The following is a 14,392-nucleotide window of genomic DNA, read 5'->3' on the forward strand; positions in this document are numbered from 1 at the left end:
CCTACCCAAAAGTGTACCATTGTTCCACAATTAGCACAATTTCTGCCCCCTTGTTCTTAGTAAATGGCACTCCTGGTTTCTAGGGCATTGGGGCTGAAGAGGGTCCAAAGGGCTGCAGCACAAATTATCACCCTAGGCACCCCCATCACCAAGATCATGCACACTGCCATTGCAAGCTGTGTCTGCAAATAGTTGACATGGCACACATCCCTGTTTGCAATGCCTACAGACATGGCATGAGATACAGGTGAGCCGCCTCTTTAGGCGGCCTTAAATGGCCAAACAGATTGACCTTGCGATGCCCAAGTCTATTCTTAGACATTGTAAGTGAACAGAGAAGCCATCCCGAGTACAAGGGCTGGGCAATCTTCATTATGAAGTCCCCAGCTCCATGATGGCTTCACTGTACCCCAAGATGTTTGGTACCAAACATCTCTTTTTAATAAACCTACACTGATGCCAGTGTCAGATTTATTAACATGCACTCAGGGGGCACATTAAAGGTGACCCCTGAAAACCTACCGACTTCTAGTGTGGTTGCCTACTTGTCTCCGCCAGCTTGTCATTACTAGACATGTTTCTGGCCTTCAGGAGAGAGATAGCCTTTGCTCGCTGAGGCTGGGAACACAGCCTGCTATGTGTGGAGGTATTCACACATCGTCCAAGCAGGAAATGCCTTCCAGGGCAGGCAGCTTCAAAGGCAATGCCACCTTTGAAATGCGACCCCAGCCTCTTCAGATAGTAGAAGGTGCCAACACCCCTATCCTGACCCTACTTTTTGGCAGGCGTACCGGTGAGAAAATTAGTGACTTTAGCATTTGGACCTACACCTAGCCAGCACCACCTCTTATGTGGAGCGGCTGATGTGGATCCCACTTTTCCAAGTCCTCAATCTTGTGTTAGAGAGACTTAGCCTATTCAGGTTCAGGGTTATACCCACTTCCCACAGAAATAGGTAAAATAGAAAGTGTAGTTACCCTAAGGTAAGTAGCCAATTCCTTGTTACATGGTATTCCCCTTAACACCCCTATATTGAGCATTTAGGTGGCGCCCCTCGACCTGGAACTACAGATTCAATGACCTAAAGAAGAAACAGACATAGAAGGAATGCTGAACCCGAGAACTGAGTGCCTTATGGGGACATTTGGTGCGAAACCCTGTCTGCTGCTTCATCATTCGCCCATCGTGGTGAAATGTCTTGTCCTGCAACTGCAAGCCCTCTAAGAACCACGGAGGAACTCCAGGCCTTTGCCAATTGCCAAAAAACTCCCTTGGAGTAGAGGAGCTACTCTCCTGCAGCCTGCAGGCACCGAACCTGCAGAGTCCGGTTTACCGAATTGCTGCCCCCTGGCATGACTGACTCCGCTACAGTCCAGGAAGAAGTACTCTTGCTCTGGAAAGTCAACGCTGTCTCTCCACCGAGTGAGATGACACCAAGACCGACTGGAGCCGTGCTGTACCAATCCCCGGGGTACCAGACACCCTGCAACCAACACTGACCGACGGAGTCCTTGCCAGACTCCATCTTCCCAGGAAGCAAGCACCGATCGAGGGACGTAAGGATGCCTGAGTCCTACTACTTTAGTGGCCCAACAGTCCTGAAATCGTCCTTGCGAGCTGATTGCCCCAGACCTCAAAGACCGCATTTGCACACAGAGCCCGGCTGACAAACATGCTCTGCAACCACCCAGCCTGGGAACCGAACCAGCTGTGCTCCTGTGCGCCAAAGGCCTTTGCAACATTAGCCCCCATTTGGAGCTCTTAGAGTTGCCTATAAGTCTCCATTTTCAACCTGTTTCTAGGTGTGTCTCCCCCCCCCGTCTTCCTTTCCCCCTTTCTTCGTAGCGGACCAGCTACCAGCACCCCTCTGGTCCTAGACAAATCAGGGACCCTCCAGACAAATTGCTGGTGGCCTCTTGAAGTTTGGTGGGTTACAACTCCGACTGTAAAAGGTGAACCCCTAGAACCGCCTGTGAATTTTTTTTTTTTATACATTTTTTCCATTTCCTCCCTTAGAGATACATTGTGCATAAATGTGCACAACTGTGAACTATTTCGCGAACTTTAATAATTTATAAGAAATTAAGAACTTACCTGTGAACAAAGTTTTAGGTTTGAAAATATATATATCAAATACGTGTTATTATTGCAAATTAGTCTTGATTTATTCTTTAAATGTGTCTCATTTATTGCCTCTGTGAGTACAACAAATGCTTAGCACTAGCCTCCTATATAGGCCTAACTGCACACCCACACTACCACAAATAGAGCGTTAGTATTATCTGCTTTCGCCTCTGTCAACTAGTTTGGGACTCACTGGACTTTTTATTCTATGAGCATCAGAAATAATACCTTAAACAATAACCATGTCGGTTTTAAACAAACAATAATCTAAGTGCCTTGAATCACCTGTATCAAATAAAATTGCAGTGTCTGGCTAGGTTCTTCCTGACTTCATGCAAGAGATATCGGCGATATTAGTAACGAAAGTCCTCTGCTGTTCAATCACCTCATTCTTCTCTGTACAAATATAACAAACCGAGAAAGCACAAACTGCCAAATAAAAGCTTGCTTCACCATTCCCCGTGAACTACTCCTTGCATACAAGAGATCAAAGAAGCTCACAGAGATACTTTCAATTAGATTATTATTTCTTTAAAACCGACACGGTCATTGTTTAGGGTATTATTTCTGTAGCTCACAGTTTACTTTGCTGCTTCCAGATCACGACCCCAGTCTTGATTCTAGAGTTACGAAGCATGGATTTATTCGAACTTGGATAACAGTGGTCACTGGAAGCAGGCGCGAAGTTTCGCGTCCGTCCTGTGAACTTACATTTTTCAGTTCAGTAGCGTGGAAGTATGTTTATGAACTTACCGGATGCTGTAGGCATGCTGTTCATCTTTGCACGGTCGTGCACACTCCTGGGTGATTCTTAAAGTACTTCACGGTCACCAGTTAGCAGTCGAATGTGAACAAGGCTTCAAGATGACACATTTTTAGACTAGGCACAGTTTTGTTTTAGTTTGTTTCTGCACTCACTGTCCTGTGGAATCTATTCTATTATCTCTTTTACCCCCCCCCCCCCCCCCTTCCTTTTTAGGATTAAACTGGATGTGTCTATTTAAGAGCATGGGGAGCTAAGAATCTCATTGAGTAGTCATTAGTCACACAGACCTCACTGGATTGTGCAGGCCAGCTATATTCATGTCACTAGTTTTTGTATAACCCACTGAATGTCAATATGATTTACTTATAGATTTCCCCTGACGAAGGGTAAAATTTTACAGCCTTATTGCGTTGGGAGTGATATAATCCACAACTGATTTGTCCATTCAAGTTTTGGATTTTTCATGAACTATTTTGAAACTATGATTGAATTAACAAGAAGCATGAAGAGTGAAATTTGTTGACGTTATGATATCTTCTGGGAAAATTTGAAAAGATCATGTTCTTTCACAACGAAAAATGTGTATGCAATCTGAATTCACGAAATAATACATTTTTGTCTTAAAATTTGTTCAGCACACAGTTGAGTGCATTTAGGTTGTACTGGTTCTGTCTAAGACTGTCAGTCCTAGTTTTTGTACTTTCTAAAAGTGGCATTTTCAAACACAAACTTAAACAAGCATTTGCAATGCAATGGTCTCGGCATCATTAAAAGTAGAGCAATTGGCATTGCTCATGACATTTCTTTTTTTTTCTTTAAATCATAAATAAATGGCATTGTCATTTACATTGCCAATACACACCACTCTGCACCTGCACTCACTGCTCTGCACACTCACTACTCTGCACTCACTACTCTGCACTCACTACTCTGCACTCACTACTCTGCACTCACTACTCTGCACTCACTACTCTGCACTCACTACTCTGCACTCTGCACTCACCACTCTGCACTCACTACTCTGCACTCTGCACTCACTACTCTGCACTCTGCACTCACTACTCTGCACTCTGCACTCACTACTCTGCACTCTGCACTCTCTACTCTGCACTCTGCACTCACTACTCTGCACTCTGCACTCTCTACTCTGCACTCTGCACTCACTACTCTGCACTCACTACTCTGCACTCACTACTCTGCACTCACTACTCTGCACTCACTACTCTGCACTCTGCACTCACTACTCTGCACTCACTACTCTGCACTCACTACTCTGCACTCACTACTCTGCACTCACTACTCTGCACGCACTACTCTGCACTCTGCATGCACTACTCTGCACTCACTACTCTGCACTCACTACTCACTACTCTGCACTCACTACTCACTACTCTGCACTCACTACTCTGCACTCACTACTCTGCACTCACTACTCTGCACTCACTACTCTGCACTCACTACTCTGCACTCACTACTCTGCACTCTGCACTCACTACTCTGCACTCTGCACTCACTACTCTGCACTCACTACTCTGCACTCTGCACTCACTACTCTGCACTCTGCACTCACTACTCTGCACTCACTACTCACTACTCTGCACTCACTACTCTGCACTCACTACTCTGCACTCACTACTCTGCACTCACTACTCTGCACTCACTACTCTGCACTCACTACTCTGCACTCTGCACTCACTACTCTGCACTCACTACTCTGCACTCACTACTCTGCACTCACTACTCTGCACTCACTACTCTGCACTCACTACCCTGCACTCTGCACTCACTACTCTGCACTCTGCACTCACTACTCTGCACTCTGCACTCACTACTCTGCACTCACTACTCTGCACTCACTACTCTGCACTCACTACTCTGCACTCACTACTCTGCACTCTGCACTCACTACTCTGCACTCTGCACTCACTACTCTGCACTCACTACTCTGCACTCACTACTCTGCACTCACTACTCTGCACTCACTACTCTGCACTCACTACTCTGCACTCACTACTCTGCACTCTGCACTCACTACTCTGCACTCTGCACTCACTACTCTGCACTCACTACTCTGCACTCACTACTCTGCACTCACTACTCTGCACTCACTACTCTGCACTCACTACTCTGCACTCACTACTCTGCACTCACTACTCTGCACTCACTACTCTGCACTCACTACTCTGCACTCACTACTCTGCACTCACTACTCTGCACTCACTACTCTGCACTCTGCACTCACTACTCTGCACTCTGCACTCACTACTCTGCACTCACTACTCACTACTCACTACTCTGCACTCACTACTCTGCACTCACTACTCTGCACTCTGCACTCACTACTCTGCACTCTGCACTCACTACTCTGCACTCTGCACTCACTACTCTGCACTCACTACTCACTACTCTGCACTCACTACTCTGCACTCACTACTCTGCACTCACTACTCTGCACTCACTACTCTGCACTCACTACTCTGCACTAACTACTCTGCACTCACTACTCTGCACTCACTACTCTGCACTCTGCACTCACTACTCTGCACTCACTACTCTGCACTCACTACTCTGCACTCACTACTCTGCACTCACTACTCTGCACTCACTACTCTGCACTCACTACTCTGCACTCTGCACTCACTACTCTGCACTCACTACTCTGCACTCACTACTCTGCACTCACTACTCTGCACTCACTACTCTGCACTCACTACTCTGCACTCACTACTCTGCACTCACTACTCTGCACTCACTACTCTGCACTCACTACTCTGCACTCTGCACTCACTACTCTGCACTCTGCACTCACTACTCTGCACTCTGCACTCACTACTCTGCACTCACTACTCACTACTCTGCACTCACTACTCTGCACTCACTACTCTGCACTCACTACTCTGCACTCTGCACTCACTACTCTGCACTCACTACTCTGCACTCACTACTCTGCACTCACTACTCTGCACTCACTACTCTGCACTCACTACTCTGCACTCACTACTCTGCACTCACTACTCTGCACTCACTACTCTGCACTCACTACTCTGCACTCACTACTCTGCACTCTGCACTCACTACTCTGCACTCTGCACTCACTACTCTGCACTCACTACTCTGCACTCTGCACTCACTACTCTACACTCTGCACTCACTACTCTGCACTCTGCACTCACTACTCTGCACTCACTACTCTGCACTCACTACTCTGCACTCTGCACTCACTACTCTGCACTCTGCACTCACTACTCTGCACTCACTACTCTGCACTCACTACTCTGCACTCACTACTCTGCACTCTGCACTCACTACTCTGCACTCTGCACTCACTACTCTGCACTCACTACTCACTACTCTGCACTCACTACTCTGCACTCACTACTCTGCACTCACTGCTCTGCACTCACTACTCTGCACTCACTACTCTGCACTCACTACTCTGCACTCACTACTCTGCACTCACTACTCTGCACTCTGCACTCACTACTCTGCACTCTGCACTCACTACTCTGCACTCACTACTCACTACTCACTACTCTGCACTCACTACTCTGCACTCACTACTCTGCACTCTGCACTCACTACTCTGCACTCTGCACTCACTACTCTGCACTCTGCACTCACTACTCTGCACTCTGCACTCACTACTCTGCACTCACTACTCACTACTCTGCACTCACTACTCTGCACTCACTACTCTGCACTCTGCACTCACTACTCTGCACTCTGCACTCACTACTCTGCACTCACTACTCTGCACTCACTACTCTGCACTCACTACTCTGCACTCACTACTCTGCACTCACTACTCTGCACTCACTACTCTGCACTCACTACTCTGCACTCACTACTCTGCACTCTGCACTCACTACTCTGCACTCACTACTCTGCACTCACTACTCTGCACTCACTACTCTGCACTCACTACTCTGCACTCACTACTCTGCACTCACTACTCTGCACTCACTACTCTGCACTCACTACTCTGCACTCACTACTCTGCACTCACTACTCTGCACTCTGCACTCACTACTCTGCACTCACTACTCACTACTCTGCACTCACTACTCTGCACTCACTACTCTGCACTCACTACTCTGCACTCTGCACTCACTACTCTGCACTCACTACTCACTACTCTGCACTCACTACTCTGCACTCACTACTCTGCACTCTGCACTCACTACTCTGCACTCACTACTCTGCACTCACTACTCTGCACTCACTACTCTGCACTCACTACTCTGCACTCACTACTCTGCACTCACTACTCTCTGCACTCACTACTCTGCACTCACTACTCTGCACTCACTACTCTGCACTCACTACTCTGCACTCACTACTCTGCACTCACTACTCTGCACTCACTACTCTGCACTCACTACTCTGCACTCTGCACTCACTACTCTGCACTCACTACTCTGCACTCTGCACTCACTACTCTGCACTCACTACTCTGCACTCTGCACTCACTACTCTGCACTCTGCACTCACTACTCTGCACTCTGCACTCACTACTCTGCACTCACTACTCTGCACTCACTACTCTGCACTCTGCACTCACTACTCTGCACTCTGCACTCACTACTCTGCACTCACTACTCTGCACTCACTACTCTGCACTCACTACTCTGCACTCTGCACTCACTACTCTGCACTCTGCACTCACTACTCTGCACTCACTACTCTGCACTCACTACTCTGCACTCACTACTCTGCACTCACTACTCTGCACTCACTACTCTGCACTCACTACTCTGCACTCACTACTCTGCACTCTGCACTCACTACTCTGCACTCTGCACTCACTACTCTGCACTCTGCACTCACTACTCTGCACTCACTACTCACTACTCACTACTCTGCACTCACTACTCTGCACTCACTACTCTGCACTCACTACTCTGCACTCACTACTCTGCACTCTGCACTCACTACTCTGCACTCTGCACTCACTACTCTGCACTCTGCACTCACTACTCTGCACTCACTACTGTGCACTCACTACTCTGCACTCACTACTCTGCACTCACTACTCTGCACTCACTACTCTGCACTCACTACTCTGCACTCACTACTCTGCACTCACTACTCTGCACTCTGCACTCACTACTCTGCACTCACTACTCTGCACTCTGCACTCACTACTCTGCACTCACTACTCTGCACTCTGCACTCACTACTCTGCACTCTGCACTCACTACTCTGCACTCTGCACTCACTACTCTGCACTCACTACTCTGCACTCACTACTCTGCACTCTGCACTCACTACTCTGCACTCTGCACTCACTACTCTGCACTCACTACTCTGCACTCACTACTCTGCACTCACTACTCTGCACTCTGCACTCACTACTCTGCACTCTGCACTCACTACTCTGCACTCACTACTCTGCACTCACTACTCTGCACTCACTACTCTGCACTCACTACTCTGCACTCACTACTCTGCACTCACTACTCTGCACTCTGCACTCACTACTCTGCACTCTGCACTCACTACTCTGCACTCTGCACTCACTACTCTGCACTCACTACTCACTACTCACTACTCTGCACTCACTACTCTGCACTCACTACTCTGCACTCACTACTCTGCACTCACTACTCTGCACTCTGCACTCACTACTCTGCACTCTGCACTCACTACTCTGCACTCTGCACTCACTACTCTGCACTCTGCACTCACTACTCTGCACTCACTACTCACTACTCTGCACTCACTACTCTGCACTCACTACTCTGCACTCACTACTCTGCACTCACTACTCTGCACTCACTACTCTGCACTCACTACTCTGCACTCACTACTCTGCACTCACTACTCTGCACTCACTACTCTGCACTCTGCACTCACTACTCTGCACTCACTACTCTGCACTCACTACTCTGCACTCACTACTCTGCACTCACTACTCTGCACTCACTACTCTGCACTCTGCACTCACTACTCTGCACTCACTACTCTGCACTCACTACTCTGCACTCACTACTCTGCACTCACTACTCTGCACTCACTACTCTGCACTCACTACTCTGCACTCACTACTCTGCACTCTGCACTCACTACTCTGCACTCTGCACTCACTACTCTGCACTCACTACTCACTACTCTGCACTCACTACTCTGCACTCACTACTCTGCACTCACTACTCTGCACTCACTACTCTGCACTCACTACTCTGCACTCTGCACTCTGCACTCACTACTCTGCACTCACTACTCTGCACTCACTACTCTGCACTCACTACTCACTACTCTGCACTCACTACTCACTACTCTGCACTCACTACTCACTACTATGCACTCACTACTCACTACTCTGCACTCACTACTCAGCACTCACTACTCTGCACTCACTACTCTGCACTCACTACTCTGCACTCACTACTCTGCACTCACTACTCTGCACTCACTACTCACACTCACTACTCTGCACTCACTACAGCTTCCTTCCACAGCTAGAACTAGTGCATAATGTCAAAACAGAGAAAACAAGGAAACACACTGAAGCTGTCTGTACCACGCCAAGTTCACATTTCGAGCAGCATGTGTTAAATCACGCTTTAGACTACTTCTCTACTCAAAAGTAGTACATTTCCTTCAAAAAGATAAAAATATGACATGCAAACAGTAATGCCGAAACAAACTGTTCAGCATGGGTTTTGATTTACATGAAAACATTAATTTCACTTAAAATAATAATAGTTTTTAGCTAAATTAAATTTACATTTGGATTTAGGGCATATTCACATATTTTTAGTAAATTTAAATGTCAGTGGCAGATGGACACGCTTTCATTTAGCAGCCAAATATACAATAACTTACTGCCCCCGGAATTCCGCCGCGGCCGCACCGGAAGTCAGGCAAGGTCGCCTGTGACGGGGGCGGAGCCGCGTCCGGACCGGAAGAGGAGGCAGGCGGAGGAAATGCGTGGAGCGGCCCGGGGCTCCTGCGAGCGTGGAGAGCCCCCGGGGCCGACAACAGGACGTTGCACGCGTGTTGCGGGGCTCCCTTGACCAAGAGGGAGTCCCGGGATAGGAGCCGCAGCGTCAACTCTCCCTGCCGGTGCGGAGCAGTAAGTTAAAGGGGAGAGGGGGGGCCGGTGTGTGTGTGTGTGTGTGTGTGTGTGTGTGTGTGTGTGTGTGTGTGTGTGTGTGTGTGTGTGTGTGTGTGTTTGTGGGTTTGTGTGTGCTGTGTGTGTGTGCTGTGTGTGTGTGTGTGTGTGTGTGTGTGTGTGCGTGCGCGCTTCTGTTTCTATGTATGCGTGTGTTGTGTGGGAGCCTCGCGCAGCGCTCGTGCTAATGCGCGTGCCAGTTTAGAATCGCCTGCGCCTGTGAAAAACGAAATACACAGTATTTCACTATCAGGACATGTAAAAACACACCACTACATGTCCTACCTTTTAAGTACACTGCACCCTGCCCATGGGGCTACCTTGGGCATATCTTAGGGTGACTTATATGTAATAAAAGGAAAGGGATAGGCTTGGCAAGTGGGTGCACATGCTAGATCGACATAGCATGTTAAAACTGTGCGCACAGACACTACAGTGGCAGATCTGAGACACATTTGAAAGGCTACTTGTGTGGGTGGCACAATCCGTGCTACAGACCCGCCAGTAGCATTTGATTTACAGGCCCTGGGCACACCTGTGCACATTATTGGGGATGTATTAGTAAATTAGATATGCTAATCATGGATGCACCAATCAATAACACAATTTATATGGAGTGCATATGCACTTTAGCACCGAATAACAGTCGCAAAGTGCCCAGAGTCCTAAAGACAATGATGGATAGTTCAAAAACAGGAGGCCAAAAAGCAAAACGTCTGGGGGTAAACCCACAAAAAATGTCAGGCGCGACAAAGGTGAATTTACCAACGGAGCATTATCCCTTACACACAAAACACTAAACAATAAAATAAAGCAAATGACTTACAGATTGAGGCTGAGACCTTTCATACCGCACCTATAATTAACGGAGATATAGTGTCAACAAGTGGTGCTCTGATCTGGAGGATGAGCCTCCTAATCCACCATATGAGGATGTAAATCTCCTAATTATTGTGACAAAATTATCAGCACCCACTACCTATTCTTTTACAAAGATAATTGTTCATTCTGAAGAGCTTAAATCAAATGATGCACAGACTCCACTTAAATTTGTTTTAGAAAAATCTTTCTTCATGGTTCTTTATATTGTTCTTTTGTCATATGTTGTCCATCACATTTAGACGTCGCCTTTCCTCTCTTCCTAGAGATTCCTCGGGGCTTTTTACAATATTGTCACCCCAGTGCTGAGTATTTATAGATTAATATTTTTAGGCCGGGATAGGCTTCGTTGATACAGTTGTAAACTTAGTTTGTTCGCTCGAAGTTACAAGTTCCAATTATATGTGCAATAGCATCTATCTTCCATATATCCATTTCGTGCCCAGGTTGGCAATGAAATCTCAGGTACTCTTCTTTGTATTTTGCACAGTATGTTCGGAATCAGTTTCAAAAGCAAAACGGATTCCAAACATATAGTGCAAAAGACAAAGAAGAGTTACTGAGCACCTGGGCACAAAACGGATGTATAGAAGATAGATGCTTCTGCACATATAATTGGAACTTCAAGCTTACAAACTAAGATCACAACTATATCAACCAAGCCTATCCCTGGCTTAAAAAAATTGATCTATAAATACTCTGTACGGGGGTGGCTACTAAAAAAAGCCCTGAAGAAGTCTCTAATAATACACAAAATGCATTGGCTACAGGTGATGCATAACATGTGACAAAATAACAATATAAATTAAGAACCATGAAGAAAGATTTTTTTCTAAAACAAATTTGAATGCAGTCTGTGCATCATTTGATTTGAGCACAACGGAATGTACAATTATCTTTGTAAAAGAATAGGTAGTGGGTGCTGGTCATTTTGTCAAACTGAACAATAAAATGCCTGATAACCTGTGTCACCTTGGGGAATGCTGGGACCGGGATGTAGAAGAACTAGAGAATATTACCTGGGAGGCGGCTCTCATGCACCCCAGGGAAGTGGCCATCAAGTCCTGACTGCGCATAATCCAGTATAAAACATTACAAGGGGTATACTATGATAGAGATGGGCTCCATACAGTGGGTAAAGCTGCGACCCGATGTGCCTTAGGTGCCAAAATGCCAGAAGTGACTTCATACACACATGGGGATGCACCCTCATTTTGGCATACTGGACTAAAATCATAGCCATCCTGGAGGTCACACTACCGGTAGATTACACATACATACTACTGGGTATCCTGAACGATGTTGATGCTCCACATTTCCACCATATCTTCACTACCTTAGGCCTAGTTGTTGCTAAGCAGGATGTGGCTAGGCAGTTGGGGGGGGGGGGGGGGGCGGCTGAAGTTCCTACTCGTCATGAAAGGAAGAGGGGGATGGATCTCTATGCAGCAGCAGAGAAGTTCACATATCACAGCAGAGGCTGCCCCCAGAATTTTCGCATATTGGGGGACCGCTGGATAAAAATACTACGGGTTGAGACTGATATAGGATGCTGTGGGACCCCTAGATACAGAACCCAGCGCATTCCTTGGGCAGTGTGGTAAACCAACATGAATATAGCATACTTTAGACATGGACACAATGGTGTCTTGCTATGTGATGTTGTATTTCACTTCATTTGTAGCGTCTTTTCCATATGGACTTGTTGCTGCATCAACAACGGTGTAAACATGTAATTCTCCATATAACTGTTATCACTGTTCATATGAGAATGTGGTTGTTATGATACAATGTAAAATAAGTAGACAGTAAAAAACAAGGAAACCAGAGTCCAGGAAGTGGTTGGAACCACTATGGGAGCATGGTGGGGGATTTATCCTGAACTGTATCTTAGTCTTACACATGTGGTGAAATTGTGGCCTGCTTGTCACCCACTTGAATCCACCCTACTATCTGCAGTGGCCACGAACAGTCATGTGTTATGGACAGGAAAATGTTGTATCAGTAACTGACCTGGCATTTGCTGGCCCAGATCTGAAGAATCCGATTAGGAACGAAGACCCACTTGTCTGCGGACTCTTTATCAGTCTCTTCAAAGATTCCTAATTTTTCATTTAGGGCAGTTGAGTCCCCCTTACTATAAGCATCTGGACCGATACGTGAAAGGTTAGGAAGGTTTATGTTAAAAGACTTTTATTGTCTGAGGAAGACTTATAAAAAAAGTTTTGTTTTTGTTTCACTTAAGACAAGATCATCAGTCTCTCCTAGAAAAGCTGTCTGCACTGGAGAAGAAGGTTATTGTGGGAGGTGTCGACTTACTAGCAAAAGCAGAGGAGCAGGAGAAACTTCTTGAAGAGTCAAATAATGAGCTTGAGGAACGTAGGAGGAGGGGAGAACAGCTACGGAAGGAACTTGAGGAAAAAGAGGTGTGTAACTATTTCTTTAAATGGTTTTGTATTTATGTTCTTCTTGTTTGTGCTTCAACCTGTAGACAATATTTTAGTTAGGTAGAGGGTTTAAAGCTTGGTTGTGGAATCTTTATTGGAACCTTAGATGTTTGCTTGTGTTTTTCCTTACAATTCAATTCCTAAGGTTATTTTCACTCTTTTTTTTTTAACCGTGCTTTAAATTTATTTGTAGCAACTGTTTTGCATTTATGTATGATTTATATGTGAAAAAGTGCAGTTCTCTGGGGATTTTAGTGCAAAGTCCGGAATAAACAAGATTAATTAAGAAAGAAATAGTGGTGAACCTCTAAGGTTGCCTGTTCAGCAATTGCACTTAGATTTTTATCACATGAAGAACTAATCAACTGGGCATGCCATTTCGACTCAAAAAATATTTGCTAAATTTGCACTTTATTTTGTAAGCAAATGTAAGTATTTGAGCGGAATACCTATTAATTGCAAGAAAGTTGAAAACTGTAAATGTTAAGTATTTTGTTAGGAGATGCAGACTAAATTACACCTTTTCGTGTAGGTTTAATAAAGATCTTTATAAGGATTTCAACTATTTAGCACCAATTAAAGTTAATTTCACAGCATTCTAAATTTCTTTCTATATGTAGCATAATGCAAATATGAGCCATGCATTTGGCAGCGTCTAACTTAATGTGGCTTGACTGACAAATGAAAAGGAATAAAGACTAATATTTCCAAATGTCTAATCTAATGTGGCTTTAACATCTCTTCCCTTTATTTATTATCTTGCTATGCAGATTATGTCTCATTGGTGTTATGTAAGGTATTGCATTTAGTATGCAAAAGATCCCTTGTTAGTTCACCTGTCAAAACAATCATTTAAATAATTGTCTACTATACTATTAACTGTTTATCCTTCTGGGTGAATATTTAGTAATACATTATTTTGAAGAGTTAAAGTCAAACTGTAGGTTTAATAAATTCTATTTCTGGCATTGATTGTGAGGTGCCTGCTGGGTAAATTAAAGTAAAAAATCCATCAGCATACACATCTTATATGTAGGAGCGTAAATACCATCTTCTTGA

The 14,392-nt window shown here is 45.5% G+C and overlaps 1 protein-coding gene across 1 annotated transcript in view; it reads left to right on the plus strand.

Annotated features, from left to right (window-relative positions):
* Positions 1-14,392, plus strand: part of KIF3A (kinesin family member 3A) — a 332,918-nt gene that overhangs the window by 219,061 nt on the left and 99,465 nt on the right. Inside the window, exon 11 of the mRNA XM_086959471.1 lies at positions 13,132-13,312. Coding sequence (XP_086815597.1) covers positions 13,132-13,312 — 181 coding nt within the window. The remainder of the gene's footprint in view (positions 1-13,131; positions 13,313-14,392) is intronic.

The sequence above is a fragment of the Lissotriton vulgaris genome, chromosome 2_2, assembly GCF_964263255.1.
Source record: "Lissotriton vulgaris chromosome 2_2, aLisVul1.2, whole genome shotgun sequence".
NCBI classification, from domain to species: domain Eukaryota; kingdom Metazoa; phylum Chordata; class Amphibia; order Caudata; family Salamandridae; genus Lissotriton; species Lissotriton vulgaris.